Genomic DNA, 22,993 nt, shown 5'->3' on the forward strand with positions numbered 1-22,993 from the left:
AATAAAAAGATAATAAGACAAAAATACCCTTTTATATATATAGGTAATGTTTTTCGCATTTTTCCTTCTATTTTTTTTTTTTTGTCCCCATTGAGACTGGAACTTATAACTTCCCTAAACCCACCCCTTTACCACTAAATCCAGGCCTCAAGGGCATAATAAGATGAAAGTACAACTTGACATAGACCTGAAAATTATGAAAATAAAACTGGGTTCATAAGCATAACATCCAATTTATTCCACTCAGTTGTAGCAGTTCTTGAGAAGTTTGTTCCACCTTTTCACTGACTGGAACAGGAGATGCAGCTCAGTTGCATGCCTATCACAAGTTTATTTTACCTTTTTAATGATGGAACCAGGCCATTGATATGGTTAATCATAATACATGAACCATTGGTCTCATGGCCAAAACTAAAGTATTCTTACATTAGGGTAGAAGTAGCAAAAGAACGATGTAGATTAAAGCCCAACACTTCTAAATTTTCCAGTTTCTTTAAGGAACCATTATTCCACCAGTGGTTCATCTAATGCAATAACAAGTTCGGGAATTTGTCTTACCAAGATTGTGCTGCAGCAAGGACTGGCGAGGATGTTCCCTCTTGTCAAAGATCAGGTGTAACTTCTTTGCTTTGCAGCAATCTGCCAACTCAAGAAGGTCAAACAACAAAAAATCATGGTCCCCATATGACACCAGAAGCTCACTTATTTTTCCATAGTCCATGCATGGTAAATCTTTAGTCATTTCTTCATCGACTAAAGAAAGGCAGCGAAGTGACTGAACACCCAACCTGTTTGCCAAATCATTGCTGATACTTGGATGCACAAAATGTTTACCAACGAGAGCATTGTTCTCCATCCATGGTGCATCATTATACACAAGATCTCCTGCACATATCAGAACTCCAGAAGAATCTGGAAGCAATAGTGGTGTATTAGAAGCCTCAAATAATGGCTTGTCTGAACAACAGTCGGCAACAGCTTCCAGGATGCAATGAACAAAACTTAACTGATCAGTTGTCAATGGGAAACCTTTCACATCATTCTGCAAGCGTTGCAGAACAAGAAAATAGTCCAAAATGTCAAAACTAAGTTTCACTCCTAATGCCAAAAGCAAATCTCTGAATTCTGATAACTCAGATGGTACAACATACAAGTATGGAGTAAATTTCACTGGTGAGTCAAATGCAAGCGCGTTTGGGTATACAAAATCATCTCCAATCCAAACCCAAGGAATACCATCCAATGCAGATTTTAGCACCATGAAATCATCTGTGCCAACATATTCTTGCAATTTTGAGTAAAGTGATGGAATTCCCTTTTGCAGTTCAGCATCAAAAACAGGTTTCACCACAGACTGTAACTTAAGCCGGCTATAGGATTTGGAGAGCTCAATTAATTGAGTACATAAAACATCTGTATCCAGCTGATCCATCCAACCCAGTTTACGTTGTAGGTATATAGAGGAAAATTCGCCATCTAGCAGATGCATTGCAGCTGACACCATCCACATCTGTGATTTGGGTCTCACCATACTTGGTGCTGCTACTTGATTACTGGATATTAACCATGGAAGTCCTTGTATAGGGGGTTCAGAAAAAATAGGGCACCAAGCAATGGCTTTCATCTCTGACCAAAATTCTTCCTCTAGCTTATCATCAATCAAATTGCCTACAAATGGATTGATGACTAGATCATCTTTATATTCTTTTGGAGGGTCAACACACTCGACATTGCCATCATCAACACTGCTGTTCTGACCTAATGTGGCATTCTCACACCTATTGCAATCACCTTCTCCGTTCTCAGTTGAGAGCTTCAATGCTACAGCATCTAAACAGGTGAGCAACCTCCTCCCCTGAGCCAGTGTTTTTGAGTCCCTCGAATCATGAAAAATAGAAACTGACCTAGCAAAATCAAGTAAACCAGTAAAACCCAAGCTTTGTCTAAGGCCAAGGCTAACTAAAGTCTCCAAAGTTTCAGGATCTGAGAACTTGTCAGAGGGGAAGAAAACTTCTCTGTGAAGCATGTCTTGCAATTCGGGAACTCGAGGATCATATAGCCTGCCAAGAACAGTAGAGTAAGGGCTTAAACATTCTGTTAGTGACATTGTTATGAATTTTTGCACTACTGTTTGTTGCTGCCCTCCAAATTATGAGGGAAAAAAGCACGTCTTTTTTTAAATCACAATAAAGTAATGCATTCAACCAACAAATTTTGAAATTAGATACAGTAAACCAGGACAATTTTTCACATTTCTAACAATTCCAGTTGAAAGCCCTAATCCTGAAACTGATTAAAAACTTGAATCCAAAAACTTTGAGAGACTGCACTAATTAAGTGGATCATGATTGCATAAATTAATTTTATCCGAGTGGATCAGAACTAACAGTGGTGAAAATCTAAACCAACCTGTAGAAAAACCCAACCAATTCTATATTTGGCTTAGAATTGAAAAGGAGGACCCACTTATAAACAGGTTGCATTCAAATTAAAGGGCTAAATGCAGTGGGTTGTGATAGCCCTTTGGTAAGAAGGATAAATTTGGGACACCTCCAATTCCACTCCATTTTTTGTTGTATTGCTTCATCTTAGTACTACTGATGAGATAACAGGACTTGCACAACTGCGAAGGATGGAGCAGATACAACAAACCTTAAAATGCAAACAGGGCATATTATAAAATTGTAACTACTTTTACTAATTTTAGTTCTAAATTTTCATATAGAAGATATATACTTTTAATGTAGATTGGAATGCTCCATTAATTATGAGGGAGGAATTAAACAGAAAGGCTCGGTACAGGGCAAAGGGCGTCAGATTGTGATTGCCCAATGAAGATGAAAATTCTGAGTTGGAATGTGAGGGGAGCAAATGATAGCTCTAAACGAAAAGTTATTAAGACGTTCATAAGGAACCAGAGGGTGGATGTAATTTGTATTCAGGAGACAAAAATCCAAGCTATGTCGGACAGCATTGCAAGAAGCTTAGGATCCGGAAGATTCCTAGCTTGGAAAGCTGTGAATGCGGAAGGGGCTTCAGGAGGAATTCTGATATGTTGGGATACAAGGACCTTGGATATTATAGATTGGGAAGAGGGTCAGTTCACGTTATCTTGCAGATTTCGGAATGTAGAGAATGGGGCTATATGGATTTTTACGGGAGTGTATGGTTTGTTTTCCAAAGTGGAAAGGGATGCATTATGGGATGAGCTTGGGGCGATCAGAGGGCTGTGGGAAGACCCCTGGTGTATAGGGGGGGATTTTAATATTACTCTGTTTCCACGGGAAAGGAGTAGTCAGAGGGGAATAAATTCAGCAATGAGGAAATTTGCTGAAATTGTTGATGAGCTGGGGCTGGTGGACCTTCCCCTTCAGGGGGGTGAATTCACTTGGAATGGGGGACTGAACAATCAGGCATGGGCAAGATTGGACAGGTTCCTAGTTTCCCCTAGTTGGATAGACCAATTCAATGGGATTAATCAGCGTAGGCTGCCCCGTCCGATATCCGATCATTTTCCAATTACGTTAGTGGGGGGGATAAGACGGGGCCCAACCCCTTTCAGATTTGAAAATATGTGGCTGAAGGTAGAGGGCTTCAATGATCTAGTTCACAGCTGGTGGCAAGGAATTGAGGTTAGGGGCAGTGCTAGTTACAGATTGGCTACTAAGATGAAGGAAATCAAATAGAAATTGAAAGTCTGGAATAGAGAAGTTTTTGGGCAGTTGGAGAGCAACAAATCCTTAGCCTTGCAGCAGGTGGAATTCTGGGATAGGGAGGAAAGTGAAAGAATTCTGACTGTGGAGGAAACAAAGCTTAAGAAAGAGGCAAAGGATAATTATAGAAAATGGGTGATAATGGAGGAAACGCATTGGAGACAGCTCTCTAGGGAAATATGGCTGAAGGAGGGGGATAGAAACACGGGTTTCTTTCACCGCATGGCAAGCGCTCACCGTAGATATAACTCTTTGGAGAGAATAAAGATCAATGGAGTGTGGCTGATGGAGGAGAAGGATATCAGGGAAGGAATTGCTAATGAGTTCCAAAGTTTGCTTTCAGAAGATACGGGGTGGAAGGCGGACATAGGGAACCTTCATTTTGACCAGATCAGCCCACAAGAGGCTGAGTACGTGGAGAGGCCCTTTACAGAAGATGAAATCCATGCGGCCTTGATGGAGATGAATGGGGATAAAGCCCCCGGTCCGGACGGCTTTACTATGGCATTTTGGCAAAGCTGTTGGGAGTTCATTAAAGAGGAGCTTTTAGAAATGTTCAAAGACTTCTATGATCACAGCTTTTTCCTTAAGAGTCTCAACAATACCTTCTTGGTATTGGTTCCCAAGAAATGTGGGGCTGAGGATCTTAGAGATTTCAGACCTATAAGTCTCTTGGGGGGGCTTTACAAGCTGTTGGCTAAAGTGCTAGCTAATAGACTGAAGAAAGTAGTAGGCAAGGTGGTTTCCATTTCTCAGAATGCCTTTGTGAGGGGAAGACAAATCCTTGATGCCTCTTTAATTGCAAACGAAGTGATAGACACGTGGCAGAAACAAAAAGGAAGGGGTATTATATGCAAATTGGATATAGAGAAAGCCTACGACAGCATCAATTGGAAGTTCTTGTTGAAGGTGTTACAAAAGATGGGCTTTGGGTCTAAGTGGGTGGGGTGGATGTGGAGTTGTATATCCTCAGCTAAATTCTCAGTGTTGGTCAATGGAGTGCCTGCAGGTTTCTTCCCTAGCTCTAAAGGACTTAAACAAGGGGATCCTCTGTCTCCTTATCTTTTCATTATGGGGATGGAAGTGCTAGATGTTCTTATCAGGAGAGCTGTGGAGGGGGGGTTTTTATCAGGATGCAACATCAAGGGTGGAAGTGGTCCCCCAATGAGCATTTCTCACTTGTTTTTTGCTGATGACACAATTATATTTTGTGAGGCTAGAAAGGATCATCTCACTCACTTAAGTTGGATTTTATTCTGGTTTGAGGCGGCTTCAGGGCTAAGGATTAATTTAGCCAAGAGTGAAATCATTCCAGTTGGAGAGGTGATGGAGATGGAGGAGTTGGCGGTTGAGCTTGGCTGCAGGGTGGGGGCTTTACCCTCTCAGTACTTGGGTCTCCCTTTAGGGGCTCCAAACAGAGCGCCTTATATATGGGATGGGGTGGAGGAGAGAGTAAGGAGGCGACTAGCTCTTTGGAAACGGCAATATATTTCTAAAGGTGGAAGAGTCACCTTAATTAAAAGTACTTTGGCTAGCATGCCAATCTATCAAATGTCCCTGTTCAGAATGCCTAAGATAGTGGTCAGAAGGATTGAGAAACTACAAAGGGATTTTTTGTGGGGAGGGGGACATATGGAGGGAAAAGTTCATCTGGTCAAGTGGGGGTGGTTTGTACAGACAAGGATAAAGGTGGGCTAGGACTTAGAAAGCTAGCTTTGTTGAACAAAGCTTTGCTTGGCAAGTGGATATGGAGGTATGCTTGTGACAAAGATAACCTGTGGAGACAAGTGATCAAGGTGAAGTATGGGCAGGAGGGTCTTGATTGGAGGCCCAAAAAGGCAAATGGGGCGATTGGAGTAGGGGTTTTGTTGAAATTTGGCATTCAAAGTTAGGGTTTTTTAATTTAGGAAAGTATTTTAGGAATAAAGAAGGAGAGATCATTTAGGATGATTCAGTTTCCTAATTTTAGGAGAGAATCAAGCTAGATTGATTTTTTCTTATTCAATCAGTTGTGTATATATATGTGTATGGTGTGTACCTAAAGTATCAATAAAGGAATTCAGAAATTCTTCATGGTATCAGAGCCAGTTTTCTGAAACCCTAATCCCTTCTGGCCACCTCGTATTCAGGCCATCATTCATTCCGGCCAAATCTCTTTGGCCATCTCTCAATCCGACCATCTCTCATTCCGGTCATCAGTCCCTGTTCTCAGAGCCAAGGGAGAAAACGCTTTCCGATCGGTAATCGTCGTCAGAAAAACATTCACCGCCGGCGAACTTTTCCGGCGAACTTTTCCGGCGACGGTTTTTTCATACCGCAAGGAGCGTCTGGAGGAGATCTACAACTTTTCCAAAAACACCGGAGCCAGAAAACCATCCACGCGCCGCCCACGCGCGTTTTTCCGGCCGGCGACTGCATCTCACGCGCCGGCACGTGAGGGCGCGTGAGCCACTTTCCGGCGACGCGCTTCCTACTCCAAGCTCGCCTGACGCCGACCAGCCACCCTACATACCTGTTTCTGCCATCCAAGCCCTGCACGTGCCTCTTTTGGGGTCTTTTTGCCTCCGCGAGCCCTCCGATCAGCTTTTCCGACGTCCTCCGGCTATTTTTCCTCAACTCCAATCCCTACACGTGCCTTGGGAAGTGTTCTTCTACCTTTCCGGTCCATGACGAAATACGGAATGGCATCATCACAAGTATCCAGCGTCACGTCACCAGAATTAGGAGGCAGATCTGAAATTCCAAACCTTGGTGGTAGTGATTCCTCTCCTATTCTCATCACAGGACACAAATTAAATGGCCATAACTACTTACAGTGGTCACAATCTGTGTTGCTGTTCATTTGCGGTAAAGGAAAGGATGAGTACCTCACTGGAGAAGCAGTCATGCCAGAAACTACAGAACCGGGTTTCAGGAAGTGGAAGATTGAAAACAGCATGATCATGTCATGGCTTATCAATTCCATGAATAATGACATAGGTGAAAATTTCTTGCTATTTAGGACTGCAAAGGACATATGGGATGCAGCCAAAGAAACTTACTCAAGTTCTGAAAATATTTCAGAACTTTTTCAGGTTGAATCAGCCCTACATGACTTCCGCCAAGGAGAGCAGACAGTTACTCAGTATTACAACACACTCACAAGGTATTGGCAGCACCTTGACTTATTCGAGACTCACTCATGGAAATGTCCTGATGATGCAGCAACATACAGGAAAATTGTGGAACAAAAGAGACTGTTCAAGTTTTTCCTAGGACTAAACAGGGAATTGGATGATGTTAGAGGCCGAATCATGGGCATTAAACCCCTGCCAAGTCTCAGGGAGGCTTTTTCAGAGGTTAGGCGTGAAGAAAGTAGAAAGAAAGTGATGATGGGATCCAAAGAGCAACCTGCCCTAACATTGGATGCCTCTGCCCTTGCGACTCGGTCATTTAATAGTAGTGGTGGAGATCGTCAGAAACGGGATAGGCCTTGGTGTGATTATTGTAAGAAACCAGGCCATTATAAGGAGACTTGCTGGAAGCTTCATGGCAAACCAGCTGATTGGAAACCAAAGCCACGGTCTGACAGAGATGGCAGAGCACACGTGGCTGCCAACTCTGAGAGCACCTCTGTTCCCGAGCCGAGTCCATTCAACAAAGAGCAGATGGAGATGCTACAGAAACTATTAAGCCAGGTTGGCAGTGGCAGTACTACCGGTGTAGCCTTCACTGCTAATCGAGGAGGAATGAAGTCGTGGATAGTGGACACAGGTGCTTCTGATCACATGACAGGAGATGCTACCATTCTTCAAAATTACAAGCCAAGTAATGGTCATTCATCCGTCCATATTGCTGATGGTTCAAAGTCAAAAATTGCCGGGACAGGTTCTATAAAACTTACTAAAGACTTGTATCTTGACTCTGTTCTCCATGTTCCAAACTTGGATTGTAATCTTTTGTCCATTAGCAAATTGGCCCGTGATCTCCAATGTGTTACTAAATTTTATCCAAACTTGTGTGTTTTTCAGGACTTGAAATCGGGGAAGATGATTGGCAGTGCTGAACTGTGTTCCGGGCTCTACCTCCTCTCATGTGGCCAATTCTCAAACCAAGTCTCTCAAGCAAGTTGCGTACAGTCTCAGAGTATGTTAGAGTCTTTCAATTCTGTGTCAAATTCTAAGGTCAATAAAGATAGTGAGATTATAATGTTACACTATCGCCTTGGTCATCCTAGCTTTGTTTACCTTGCAAAATTGTTTCCCAAATTATTTATCAATAAAAATCCAGCATCTTATCACTGTGAAATTTGTCAGTTTGCAAAGCATACTCGAACAGTCTATCCTCAAATCCCATACAAACCTTCGACTGTTTTCTCTCTAGTACATAGTGATGTGTGGGGTCCCTCCCGGATAAAAAATATTTCTGGCACTCGATGGTTTGTGACATTCGTTGATGATCATACACGTGTAACATGGGTTTTCCTTATGAAAGAAAAGTCAGAGGTCGGGCACATTTTTCAAACCTTCCATCTTATGGTTCAAAATCAATTCAATTCCAAAATTCAAGTCCTCAAGTCAGATAATGCAAAGGAATACTTTACTAGTAGTCTCAGTACTTATCTTCAAAATCACGGCATTATCCACATAAGTTCTTGCGTTGACACCCCACAACAAAATGGGGTGGCTGAACGCAAGAATAGACATCTCTTGGAGGTTGCCCGGTGCCTTATGTTTTCCTCTAATGTTCCAAACTATTTCTGGGGGAAGCTATTCTCACAGCTACTTATTTGATTAACCGTATGCCATCCAGGGTGCTTACCTTTCAATCCCCACGTCAACTTTTCTTAAAACAATTTCCTCACACCCGTGCAGCCTCTTCTGATTTACCACTCAAAGTATTTGGTTGCACGGCATTCGTTCATGTGTATCCTCAAAATCGTAGCAAATTTGCTCCTCGAGCGAATAAGTGCATTTTCCTAGGGTATTCTCCAACCCAAAAAGGGTACAAATGCTATTCTCCAACCAACAAAAGATTTTACACCACCATGGACGTCTCTTTCTTTGAACATGTCTTCTTCTATCCCAAATCTCATGTTCAGGGGGAGAGCATGAATGAACATCAAGTTTGGGAGTCTCTTCTTGAGGGTGTACCTTCTTTTCACTCAGAGTCACCAAATCCTCTTCAATTCGTGCCCACTAAGTTGTCCACACCCATACCGTCATCAGTCCAGCCATCTCCTGTGACCATCCAGTCTCCCATGCCTATTCAACCTATAGTCCCACAACTTGCTAATGAGAACTTACAAGTTTACATCAGGAGGAGGAAAAGACAGGAATTAAAGCACGGATCACAGTCAACATGTGGCCAATATATTGACTCCAATTCAAGTCTTCCTGAAGAGAACATAGGTGAGGATAGGGCTGGAGAGGTGTTAATTCCCAGCATTGATGATTCTACTCTGCCGATTGCATTGAGGAAGGGTGTTAGGAGATGTACAGATCACCTAATTGGGAATTATGTTACATATGAAGGGCTATCACCATCTTACAGAGCATTTGCTACTTCTCTTGATGATACTCAGGTTCCCAACACAATACAAGAGGCATTAAAATTTCAGAATGGAAGAAGGCAGTACAAGATGAGATTGATGCACTTGAGAAGAATGGGACGTGGACTATCACAGATTTGCCGGTTGGGAAGAGGCCCGTGGGGTGCAAGTGGATTTTCACCATAAAATACAAAGCAGATGGATCAGTCGAGAGATTCAAGGCTCGTTTGGTAGCTAGAGGGTTTACGCAATCCTATGGGATAGACTATCAGGAGACTTTTGCTCCTGTTGCAAAACTGAACACTATCAGGATTCTTCTCTCATTGGCTGTCAATCAAGATTGGTGCTTACAACAACTGGACATAAAAAATGCGTTTCTAAATGGTGACCTAGAAGAGGAAGTCTACATGGAAATACCACCTGGTTTCGAAGGAAGTATGGCAAAGAATCAGGTTTGCAAACTCCAAAAATCCTTGTACGGCCTTAAACAATCTCCCCGAGCCTGGTTTGATAGATTCACAAAAGCAGTCCTGAAGCTGGGCTACAAACAAGGTCAGGCTGATCATACTCTATTTGTCAAGAAGTCTCATGCCGGGAAAATGGCCATATTGATAGTCTATGTTGATGATATTATTCTATCTGGGAATGATATGGAGGAATTACAGAATTTGAAGAAGTATTTGTCAGAGGAGTTTGAAGTTAAAGACCTTGGAAATTTGAAATATTTCCTTGGTATGGAAGTGGCTAGATCAAGGAAGGGAATTGTAGTCTCTCAAAGAAAATACATACTCGATCTTCTTAAGGAGACCGGTATGCTTGGATGCAAACCAATTGATACTCCTATGGATAGTCAGAAGAAACTTGGTATCGAGAAAGAAAGTACACCGGTAGATAGGGGGAGATATCAGCGGCTCGTCGGGCGCTTGATTTATCTCTCACACACTCGGCCAGATATTGGCTTTGCAGTGAGTGCTGTAAGTCAATTCATGCACAGCCCCACTGAGGAACACATGGAAGCAGTCTACAGGATTCTTAGATATTTAAAAATGACACCAGGGAAAGGTCTATTCTTCAGAAAGACAGAGAACCGTGACACTGAAGTATACTCAGATGCGGATTGGGCAGGAAACATCATTGACAGGCGGTCCACTTCTGGATATTGTTCTTTTGTTTGGGGAAATCTTGTTACCTGGAGGAGTAAGAAGCAATCCGTTGTAGCCAGAAGTAGTGCAGAAGCTGAGTACAGAGCTCTTGCACAGGGAATCTGTGAAGGGATTTGGATAAAAAGGGTTCTTAGTGAACTGGGGCAAACGAGTTCATCTCCAATTCTGATGATGTGTGATAATCAGGCAGCTATAAGCATAGCAAAGAACCCCGTGCATCATGACAGGACCAAGCACGTTGAGATTGACAGACACTTCATCACAGAGAAGGTGACTAGTGAGACGGTTAGATTGAACTATGTTCCTACCAAGCACCAAACCGCAGACATCCTCACCAAAGCTTTACCTAGGCCTAACTTTGAAGACTTAACTTGCAAGCTAGGATTATATGATATATATTCTCCAGCTTGAGGGGGAGTGTTGAAATTTGGCATTCAAAGTTAGGGTTTTTTAATTTAGGAAAGTATTTTAGGAATAAAGAAGGAGAGATCATTTAGGATGATTCAGTTTCCTAATTTTAGGAGAGAATCAAGCTAGATTGATTTTTTCTTATTCAATCAGTTGTGTATATATATGTGTATGGTGTGTACCTAAAGTATCAATAAAGGAATTCAGAAATTCTTCAGGTTTGGAAGGAGATTTGGAAAGAATCAGAGTGGTGTTGGGATAACATGACATTCCGAGTAGGGAAAGGCAACATGATCAGATTTTGGACAGATGTGTGGTGTTCAGAAGCTCCATTGTCTCAGTGTTTCCCTCATCGCTTTGGTATGGCTGCGCAAAGGAATTCAACGGTTGAGGAAATGTGGGATCAGAATTTGGGTCAAGGAAATTGGAACTTTCACTTTGTGAGGGACTTCAATGATTGGGAGTTGGAGTTGGTGGGGGACTTTCTCCACATTTTGAGGGGTTTCAAACCCTCCTTGGAGGAAGACTCAGTTCTATGGAGGAAAGGAAAGAGTGTTCAGTTCAGGGTAAAGGAAGCTTATAGTTTGTTGGCGAAGTCTGATGATATAGGTTTTCCTGCAATAAGTATTTGGGTGGCAAGGGTGCCAACTAAGGTTGTTTTTTTTGCCTGGGAGGCGGCATGGGGGAAGGTGCTAACTTTGGATAGGCTCCAAAGAAGAGGATTTCAACTGCCAAACCGTTGCTTTTTGTGTGGCTGTGAGGAAGAAAGTGTAAATCATATCCTTATACATTGTACAGTGGTTAGAGCATTATGGGAGATTGTTTTTGGTTTAGTTGATGTGAAATGGGTTTTTCCAGAAACTGTAAAGGAGGCTTTAGCTAGTTGGAGGGGACCGTTTGTGGGAAAGAAAAGGAAAAAGATATGGGATGCCATTCCGTTGTGTATTTTTTGGACGATGTGGAAGGAGAGGAATAGATTAGCTTTTAGGGGGGGGATATTGAATGTTCAAAAGTTAAAGAATTTTTTTGTTTGTAATTTGTGGAGTTGGGCCAAATTGTATGTAGGAGAGGAGGCGTTCTCCCTTATAGGCTTCTTAGAGTGGATAGCTTCCACTTAGAGGGAGGTGTTTCTTTGTCTTTGTTTTTTTGAGGCATAAGTCGCCTTGTATACTTCCTGTATGCTTTGCGGCGTTTTGCCTTTTTAATGCATATCCTTACTTATCAAAAAATATATATATATACTTTTAATGTAAATGTATAAGTAGCTTCAGCACAGAGTAAAAGAATAAATTTGATTTGTTTACTTACTCCCATAACCTATTTCACATTCCAATACCATTTCTACCACAATAACAATTAGTACTACAGCAACAATTAAACTACCCAAGAAAAAGGGGGTAAAAATGAGTTAAACTTCGGGTTCAGTTGACCCAAGAATTAGAGGTTGAGTTAAGATTCAGTTCTCCAAACATTTAATAAATGTGTTGCACCATGTGTCTGCTATGTTTGACCCAACCTGAAACCAATCCATTCTATGCCATTGCCACCTTCAATGATGATCTATTATGGATTAAACATTAAGGATTAGGACCAGAATGAAAATTCATATACCTGGATGGTTGTTGCCATGACCCATTGGCAGCCAAAACAAAGGGTGTGATGGAAAGTGTAAGTTTAATTGAGGTATCTTCTTCAATCAAAAGTTTCACATCATGTAAAATGGCCGAAAGTGCTCCCTGCTGTGAAAGAAATTCTGGCATGCAAGTGACTACATAATCTTTGTAGAATTCTGCCCTTGAAGGTTCCTTAACCTCTAAATACCTTCTCAGAATGATTCTTTCTTTTTCTGAATCCGTGCGTACAAAGTCATCATTCAAAAGATCTTCAGACACACCATTTGGTTTAAGCAATTTAGTGGGTTTACTCAAACATACTAGTTTTCTACTTCTAAATGATTCAAACATGGGAAGGTGTTTGATGACATCAATATGTGTGTCATCCATCTGACCTTCAGAGAACCACTTTGACTGAAGAATAAAACTCCTGAGTTCATGAAGCTCCCCTTCTGATGCATCACAGAAAAGTTTCTGAACATTCTCCGGATTATGAGCAAGTGCCAGTAAGGCATTCAAAATGCCAGTTGCTGTTGGCAGCTGCACATAATTTTTCAACTGTGGATGCTCTATAGGCAGGTCATTCCTCAAAAATAGGCATCCTACTTTCAATAACAAAGAACACATGTTCTCACTCCACCCATCATCTTTTATCACATTTGAATTTTCAACCAGCTTCAAGAGATAATTATTCCCAACTGGTAAAATAGGCCACTTCGAAAACTCTGAGAGATCATCACAACATGACTTCAAATAACTCCATAGCAGCCTTAACCATTCTAAACTTGGTTGGCCTTGATGACCAGGGTTCCAAATTACCTGTTTGGCATGCTGCCACTCTGCTGGGAGTAATCTTAGGAAAAGTTTTTCAAGCAAATAGCATGTCAGAAAAGAAATATTTAAGTCTTCTGTTTGGGCAATATCACATAGCTTCATATGAATTCCTTCCGGAATTCCAGAGTCTACAAGTTGATGTGGAATTGAATCCTTAAGAAGACCATACTCATCTCCACGTGCAATATAAATCCTTTCACCCACTCCCATCTTGTCAAATGCTGTAAATAAACCATTGGCAAGGGGTACCAAAGGTAAACCATACAAACTATCAGATCGAACTGGCATTTTCAAGTCAAGTAAGCAATATTCAAGTGTCAATATCATTGCATTCCTGTCCCTAAATCCACGTTTGCGCCGAATCAACAGAGTTCTCAGCAATTGAGGTGTCAGGAAACGCAATGATGGACAAAACTCCATAAATCTCTCGACAAGTGGCTTAGAAAGAGACACGAGAGGTAGACCAGCATCAGATAATACTTCTACAAGCTCATGTGCCTTACTGAAAGTAAAATCAGGAAAAACAGCTTGCTTGGCGGAAATCCACTGGCCCCCTCTAGCTTTTGTATACAATACAGAAAGACCAGAATCAGCAATAAAATTATAGAGTTTCTGCACCATTGATGCCCAAGGTTCTATTCCAATGCTAGTTGGCCAAAATGAAAAGAACAAATCACATGGACCAAGTTCCAATGCAATTTTCTCAAGCAAATGACCATAAGCAGGGGCAGCAACATCTTCAAGCAGGTAAATGTTCCATTCCGAGCGTTTTTTTCCACCCCCTGCCATGTCATTTCCAAACCAGATATCCCTTCGATTTGATGACAATTCAAAATATGCATTAACATGTGCTGGAAGACCAGTACTGATCGGCAGTGGTAAAAAGCAGAATGCACGGCCCTCAAAATTCTTTCTATCTTGAATAGAAGAAGCAGGAACTTCAAAGACATCAGAAATAGTTTCACAAGTTCTCTCAGTATGTGGAATATCACTCGATTCCCTATCAACCTTGACAGAGTGTAAATATGCAGCAACACAAGCCCAAGGAATTAAATTATGAGACTTCTTGTCAGAGGGTGCAGAGTTCTTAACTTGCCCACCACCTAAACATTCACTGGTTATCCAAAAGTGTGACATATTTTTTGACGAACTTTGCTCTGTCATCACAATCTTCTGAGATTTCCATGGCAAATTCTTATCAACTGATTTACTCAATTTTTTTAGAAACTGATCCTTATCCATTCCACTGTGCTGATTTCCATTAAAAATGCTGAACATATGTAGAGAATTGGGTTCAATGTCAGGTTCACTAATGCAATGTTTATGAACACGATGTATGAGTTGCATTTCACAACCAGTTTCTTCCTTAACAAAAATGGAGATGGTTTTCACATTACGGACGAAAAGTAAAGCCTCTGAAACAACCTCAGAAAAAGAAGCAAAGAGAGACATGACATCTTCAGGTGCATAGCCTTCTTTCTTTATTTGGCTTCGAGAAGCAACACTTGCACTCCTGAGGGGAAAACGAAAGAGTGTGCCAGGAAAGGGATTCTGCAAGTCACAGCCAAAGTGTAGGAATGGAGAGAACTGATCTGGAAATTGTTCCAGAATCCTTCTCCCAACATATCTAATTCTTAAACCCGGGTGGGATGGAGAGATTCCAGGCAAATTACAGGCATGAGGATCAAACATAACAATATTTTCCCCAGAAACAAAAGTTGGTATGTCTGTAAAATGATAAACACAATTAAATCCCAGCCCAAATCTTCCAATAGCAAATGGCTTCTCTAGCTTGCTTTCTTGACCAATCCGCGAGATTGCATAAAGATCTTGTGGACTGAAAACAGAGTCATTGAAACAGTACAAAGCAGGGCCTTGCCAATCTGCCATTTCAGGAGAGAGGATGGAAGAAGTCCCATACTGAGTTTTATCCAAGAGAAAGATCACCTCCGAAGCTCCTGCATCCTCCGCATTTTGCACCAGCTCAAAGAGAATCCCAGGTCCATCTGCATACATTTCAAGAATATGCTTAAGTCTGGTGGTCAAAGCTTCATGCTGTCCAAAAGCTTCAGCAGCTCCAGATAAACTCAAATTCATCGAATCAGCACTCTCAGCAAGCAATGTCCTTCGAAGTGAGCAGACACCAAGCTTCTCTGCAACGTCATTAGATATGTTCCCATGAACAAATTTTTGAATTGTTCCCTTTGCATTAAATGCCACAGTAGATGCACTGCCAAATGAATTATCAACATCTTCCGAACCAAGCAACCAGGGAGCATCATTATAAACTAACTCACTGACAGGAAGTAGTCTTCCTGACACATCTGGTAAGTAGATCTTAGCTTTATGTTCATGAAACTGAACTTCAGCCAGATGCTGCACAATCAGCAAAGCTGCCCTGATTTCCTGTGCATCAAGGGGAGTGGAACCTTTCCTAGTAAACATTATACCTAAAATGTTAGCATAATCATCAGGCTTCAAGAACTCCCGAATTCCAAGTTTCAAAAATAATTCCTTGAAAACTGCTAAATCAACAGGTATAACACGTATATAAGGAGCCAAATGAAGGGGACCGTCAAGGACAACCTCATCAGCAGTTGCAAATCCATCTCCCACCCAAATCCATCGACACCCTTCTAGAACAGCCCTTACAATGTCCATCTCATCCGAACCAATCATGCCCATCAGTATAGAGTATATCCTTGGCATTGCTAAGGCTAATTCCTGTCGAAGCACCTGATCATTCACAACCTCATTATTTTTTCCAAGCTCAAGTAGCTGGGCAGCAATTGCACTTCCTCCTGGTGGGGAAGACCACCCAAGCTGAAATGATAAAGCCGTTGAAGAGCATTCCCTAGCCAGGATTCTCATGCTTGCTGAAACAAGCCACAAGTCCGTCTGTAACCTTACAAGTTTTGGAGGGGCAACCATGGATGACACCACAGGCCATGGTATGGTTTCATATGGAGCAGAAACTAAAACTGGGCACCAGCAGATCATCCGGAGATCATTCCAGAACTTCTCAAGGTCAGATTTCACATTGCGAGGCCTAAATGCAGTGGCAGCTCGTGAAAAGATTCTATTCACAGTTCCTTGGTCATCATGTGGTGGACCAGGTAGCCACTTCATTGCATTTACTTCTAGGTAGGAAAGAAGCACTTCACCTCTTGAATATGCCTTTTGTTGATCCACACACATTAGCTGTTCCACCTGTCGAGCACTCCGTATGACTGTCTCTGGAGATATAGATGTCCTAAGGCCCAAACCTTGAAGCATGTCCAAAACGCCTGCCTCTTCAAAAACACCACATGGGAAACAATCAGAGTCCTCTAGTAAAGCATATAATTCTTCATTACGAGGATCATATAGCATTGTAGGACACCGAACAGCACCACTATGGGTTGGAACAAATTCCAAATTGCTCAAGCATTCTCTGAAAGATGTGTCTTCAACACACAATTGTGGAAGGTCTTGCAAAACAGACAGCATGATGCTGTCACGAACAACAGGTTGCAATTCCCTGACTCTGTTTAACACATGCAGCCTGTAGAAAAGTGTTTTCCCCATTCGCTCAATTCCATAATATCTGGATAAAATCTCTTCCTCACTATTTGAAGAGCTGATAATGAACTCACCCCCCATGAAGCACTCAGGAATATCCAATGGTGGCAAGTACTTCTGAGGAGTTTCTAAATCAGAAAAGCAGAATTGGTTAGATCCTACACCATATACTTTGTAAATAGGAAGCTTTTTGCAATTCCGTATGCTAGAATCATCCATATGATCACCAATATACCATTTTGGATCAAGAAGAAACCTACGGAGCTGATCCCTCTCTCCTGTTCCCAAGCTATGGAATGTTTTCATGATGTTTCCATTTGAAGAGACAGCATCAAAAATTGATTCCAGAACACCTGCACCACTAGCATCACATACATACTGAGACAAATCTGGGTGTTCAACTCTATAATTATTATTCAGTACCTTGCATCCAATCTTAACAAGGAGATTTCGCATTTCATCAGAAATATTTTCTGCATTAATTAATTTTGATTCTCTTGAAGCCCTATACAGATGCCCAGAACTGGATGGAAAAATAGGCCAATCATCAAATAATGATAACTTTTCACACCTATCTCTAAGATATTGCCAAAAAAGAATGAACCATGATAGAGTTGGATGATCATGATTAGACTCCGGGTCCCAAAGAACTTTGCTTTTATACTTCCAGTCAGCAGGTACCAAATGATGGAATAAATGTAGTAAGTAATGAGCATTGAAAACTATAAGATTCGTCTTCTGAAACTTCGCAATAGCTGAGAGCCTGCTTATTATATTGACAGGAATATTCCGATCAATTAATCTGTCAGATATTTTTTGAAGCAGCAAGTATTCTAAATCATTGCAGATAAAAAAAGAAGTCCCTTTTGAGGCTTCAGAAAACAATCCAAATTCACCACTAGCTAAAGGAAGCAAAGGCAGATTATATGCATGCACACCAACATCAGCATCGATCAGGTCTTCCAGACAATACTCCAACAATACAAGTTTGTAGTTTTTACCTAACGTAACCAGAGTTTTACATTTCCTGAGGAAATGACGCACTGTATCAGGGGTAACCACTTTCTGCTGAAAGCCAGAAGCATATTTCAAGAGCATAGCAGACACGGGATTGGACAAATGAACAATGGGCATTCCCAGCTGTACAAGGGCCTCAGAGAGTTCCTTAGTTTTGCCGAACTCTTCATCATGAAGAAAAGCTTCAATTGGTGCCACCCATTTTCCTCCTTCAAGCTCTGAATACAAGACAGGAGCATTACCAATGTTTCTGTATATATGCTCAACCAGTAAGCTCCATGGCTCTTCAAAAGACCCACTCGGCCATAAAGAATAGTATAATTTTTCAGGACCAAGCAATCTTTGGACACCAAGCAATAGCTGTATAAAACTAGGAGCCACAACTTCTTCTAATAGAAGCCTGTTCCACATAGACCGAATTTTTCCACTTCTGTCCATGTCATCTCCATACCAAATGCCACGACGGTTTGATGAAACCTCAAAGTAACCATTAACTTGCACTGTCATTCCAGTTCTTACTGGCAATGGAAGAAAACAAAATGCCCGTCCAAGCTTCAGAACATTGTCCTGTAAACCATATTACACAAAGATGAGGCTATAATGTGGTTCAAAATGTCAAGAACAATAAGATATTGAAATATTTAACTAAAATCAGCAGTTCCTTGGTTTTTTAAGGAGCAGTTGGATAACAATTTACATGCGACAACATAATTATGAAACTAAAGAAATTATGAAATAAGTTCCACAGTCACAGAAGAAAATTCAACAAGAACCTGAAATGAGGAACAAGAAGAAGCAACGAACCAGACACCAGTACATATGGTGATTTATCAATAGTTCATTTCAAAATTTGATGGGAAATTAGGCCTGATACAGAATTTATTTTTTTTTATCAGAAGGCGTGATATTAATAATTATCTTTATAAAACAATTATGTGCAAAAGAATTAAAGAAGCATATATCAAGAACTAGAAATTTCCATCAGGAACCACTAGCATCAGCTCAAGAAGATAGTTTTCAGATTAACAGGTTTAGGAGGCAGATACTTTAAGAAATATGCAACATAAAGTATTTTCTCAGGAAAAACACTTCAAAACAATATCAATGAGAAAAAATGGTAAAAACCTTCTAATAGGGTGTCAAAATGTGCTTTACTTGGATAAACTTTTTTACAAAAAGAAAACAAAAGAAAATATATATATATCCAACTTACTAGTTGCATTTCAGTTACCAATTCCTCAATAATTTCTCAAAAACAGGTAGAACATGGGAAAGAAGCTTTCCATCCAATAATACATGTACAACAAAATTTTGAAACCACCCCACCTTACTTCCCCATTATCACAGAGGAAAACCCTTCAATAGATACGCCCAAATGATCAAAAACAAATTTGTAGCATTGCTTGACACTCCAAGGTCAGTCATCACTCCCCAGAACACTAAGGAAATAGTAAAGTGTCAGCAGTCAACACATATTGGAGACAAGATATTTAATGCCTCAGTTTCTACAAAAACAAGTTCCTCGATACACATGATCCTACAAGAGTCCAGCCAACATAATGAATGGAAGAAGGGAGAGCTGGGCTACATCTATACTTTACGAGTCCTCTAGAACCTTCAGACACAATTAGTAAAAGGGAAATGGAAGCCCACTCTTACTGAATACATTTACCAGGAAGTCATATTTAAACATTTGGGTTACTTTGTCATAGAAAGACAGTGCTCATTTAAGCTCCAATATACAACTGGCACACTAATAACCAGTAAAACAGTTTGTATCCTATGCAACAAGAACATACTATTTTTGGCATTTTCTACCATGAGAGATGCCTACCTGCCCATCCATGATAATGCTAAAAATTTCTATTTTTCTGAGAGCTGCCTACTCAGCCATTTAAAAGCAAGTTGGACACAGACATTCACACTTATGACCTTGTTATATATTTGGCAGTTTTCCCATTTAATGAAGATGTAATCTTAAAGAAAAATAAGCTATTGCTCATGGCAGAACAAAAACTATAAAAGAAGACAATTTACTAAAGGTACTTGTTAGGATTTGAATTAAAAGCTCTTAAACAAATTCTATCCTGCTCAAACAAAAGCCAAAATGGTTTCTTCCCTGCAAACATTACAAGGCAATATGACAACCAATAAGGTAGGACAAAAAATCCAAGTATAATGAACCTACCAATTATATGTTTTCAATTGTACTGAGAGTATGCAGCTTGTACATCAATCGCAGAGTTCATACAAATGGTAACAAAAGAAAATGCTAAGTTCCAATTAGTGAGTGTAATTTATAGTTAAACATCTCCCAGAAACTAAATAGTTATATTGAAAGATATGCAGATATAAAATATTGTAAATTACATTTGAAGAATCATTTGATATGCATGCTGCAACCGATGCCCACGGCAACAGGTGAATATCATATTCTTTGGATGCAGTAGCAGCAAAAGAACCAATCTTACTAGATGCAGATGCCATTTTCTGCACTATGTAGAAGGTATCTATCCTCTTCTCCAAATGGTTCCCAATTATTGCCTCACTCAAGAAGTCCAATGAGAAGGCATCCATCTCACTCTTTAACGAGCTTATTGTCTTTGACAATCTTAGAAGTGCTGGCGATGCAAAACTGTGTCATCATTTGCTGAGCTGACAGTGCAGGAATAGATTTTTCTCGGATCAGGTTCCCCGGCATCCCATGTATACATTTCAATTGACAGTACACTTTTAAGAAAAAGTAGAGTGAAAACCCCTTCCTCATAAAGCTGAACAAACATGGAAGAAATGTCATCTTCCAAGTACGCTTGCCTTGAGAGTTTACTAATGGCTGCTTGATCAGCATTCCTCAAAGGGAAACGGAATAAAGTGCCAGAGAAAGGATGTTTCATGTCACAGCCAAAGGCACAATATGGTAAAAACTGGTCTTTGTACAATGAGATAGCAGACGAACTAACATATTCAATTCGCTTTCCTGGATTTGCTGTGGAGACATTTGGAAGGTAAACACCCTGAGGATCAAATAATACCACATATTTACCACTGACAAAAGAGGGCAAATCAGTTAAATGGTACACCGAGTTGAAGCCCACCCTAAAAGAACAAACCATCAATCCAGAGTCAGGGACTTGATGAGCACCCAGAAAAGTGTGAATATGAGATAATAGCATAACAAACAGTTCTACAAATGTTAATAGAAGATATTCAACCTATTACAAGTATGAATCGTGCTAAAGCACTCCTTCATGTTAAAAGAGACAAAATAAATGTTTTTTATTACATTTTTTTTACCAGAACTAAATGTTTTTATTACATCAACAGTCAGAAATTGCAAAATGGAATTTGCGTTTCCAATATAAAAAATTAATACAACATAAGCTTGTACAACCAAAAGCTGAAAATTAAAGAAGAAGATTAACTGAAACAAGAATAGAAAGGTTGGAGCGCACACAAAGAAATAAAAAAAAATTACCATTTAAGGGTCTCAATCTGCAGAAATGGCACTTTTTAATTATAAACATTATCATAGCATGATATAATTTTCCTTCAAATGGGAGAAGGCTATTGTTAATTTATGAAGCACCACACACATTATCAAAGCCCAAAAGCTTGATCACAATATAGTACAAAGGCTGCAATGTAACATGAGCTTTTGATATTTTTATTGAAAGCGCACCAAGAAGTCATCCATTTAAATGCACAGATGCGAGAAGTCCCATGTTTTAAAAGGCTATTGAGGCTTATGCCTCGAGGCTCACCTCAAGGTGAGGCTCTACAAATTAGCCTTGAGGCTATAGCCTTAGTTAGGGTAATTGAGGATTAAGCCTCATCCTATTGAGGCTTATTACAGCTTTGAGTCTATAGCCTCAAGGCTATTGAGGCCTAAGCCTCAAATATTCAAACGGCTTTCAGCCTTTATCGGCTTTTCGTATATTTTTTATAAGAGGCTTTAAGTCTCAATATTTATTGAGTTTTAACAAGTTCTATCATCTATTGCTTTTGGGGACTTTTGATATAAATTTCATGAATTTAGTATTGCGTCCCTACTTGGTTTAACCTTTCACAAAATAAGGGCTTACTTGACTTTCAATTAACATTTTAAATTAAAGGGAAAAAGAGAGATTTTTCATAATCAAAGAATTGTTGATTGTCCTAGTGGTTTATCTCATATATAATCTAATTATTGATATTATAAATAAGATACCACTACAATTGGTAGACAAAGAAGAAGAATGAATGGATATTAAAACTATTTTTTTATGAGTAGATATTAACATTACTAGGGAGGATAATATAGCAAGTAGATATTATTATATTCCTTGGAGGATCCTAGTGATAGTATCAATAACAACACCTAGCAAAAGCCAATCAAAGTATACATGTCGTTTACGAAAGACACCAAAAAGCAAAACACAAACCAAAGGGCAACACAAAACAAAGGCCCCTTCATGAGGACCATAACCAATAAACATGGTTAGGGAACCCCCAACCATGTACAACTTAATGCACACCAAAAGTTACAAAAAAATATGAGTTTTAGTGCTTGACCATATATTTATTTGCTCTCAAAGGGACTTGTGGGGAAGCCTCCTCATCCTTTTCATGTTCTTTTTATCCATAATTAATACATCCTCTGTAAATCAATTACAGAAGCCCAAAAGAAAACAAAGAATCACCCTCAACTCCCATGCTAAAAAATCCTCCTAGTCTCCGAATAATCCAAAATACAGAAAGAAGCCATACATAAACACAACCTCAGCAAATAAATTGCATCTCTCACCCAACACAAAATCCCTTTACCCAACAATGTTCTCTATCTTCCAAGTATGATGCCTTAAGCCTACAATCTGACTAATTTCCTTCCTTGTGCATTCATCCATGGTAAAAAGTTTACTCTTCTCATCCATGATTGATGTTTCTAGACTTCCTTAACACTATCAACCAAAGGCAACTCTGCTAGGACCACTATGCAAAAGAACAACACAATGAGGTTATTTCAGAGAAAAAATGGGGCAAATGAAGAAGGGTTTAAGATATCATTTTGCATTTTATCTAGGAGTCCTCAGGAGAAGTTGAGCACCATATCTATGTTTGCTTAGTTTCATCAAGCACCAGCCTGGACTATTATCTCCTCAAGTTTGCTCTCTTTCA

The 22,993-nt window shown here is 40.2% G+C and overlaps 1 protein-coding gene across 1 annotated transcript in view; it reads right to left on the reverse strand.

The window, feature by feature from the left end:
• The window catches only part of LOC117918806 (sacsin), a 50,965-nt gene that overhangs the window by 27,010 nt on the left and 962 nt on the right, over positions 1-22,993 (reverse strand). The window contains 4 exon segments of the mRNA XM_034835709.1: positions 559-2,060; positions 12,426-18,406; positions 20,210-20,460; positions 20,463-20,935. Coding sequence (XP_034691600.1) covers positions 559-2,060; positions 12,426-18,406; positions 20,210-20,460; positions 20,463-20,935 — 8,207 coding nt within the window.

This window comes from Vitis riparia, chromosome 1 (assembly GCF_004353265.1).
Source record: "Vitis riparia cultivar Riparia Gloire de Montpellier isolate 1030 chromosome 1, EGFV_Vit.rip_1.0, whole genome shotgun sequence".
Taxonomy (NCBI): Eukaryota; Viridiplantae; Streptophyta; class Magnoliopsida; order Vitales; family Vitaceae; genus Vitis; species Vitis riparia.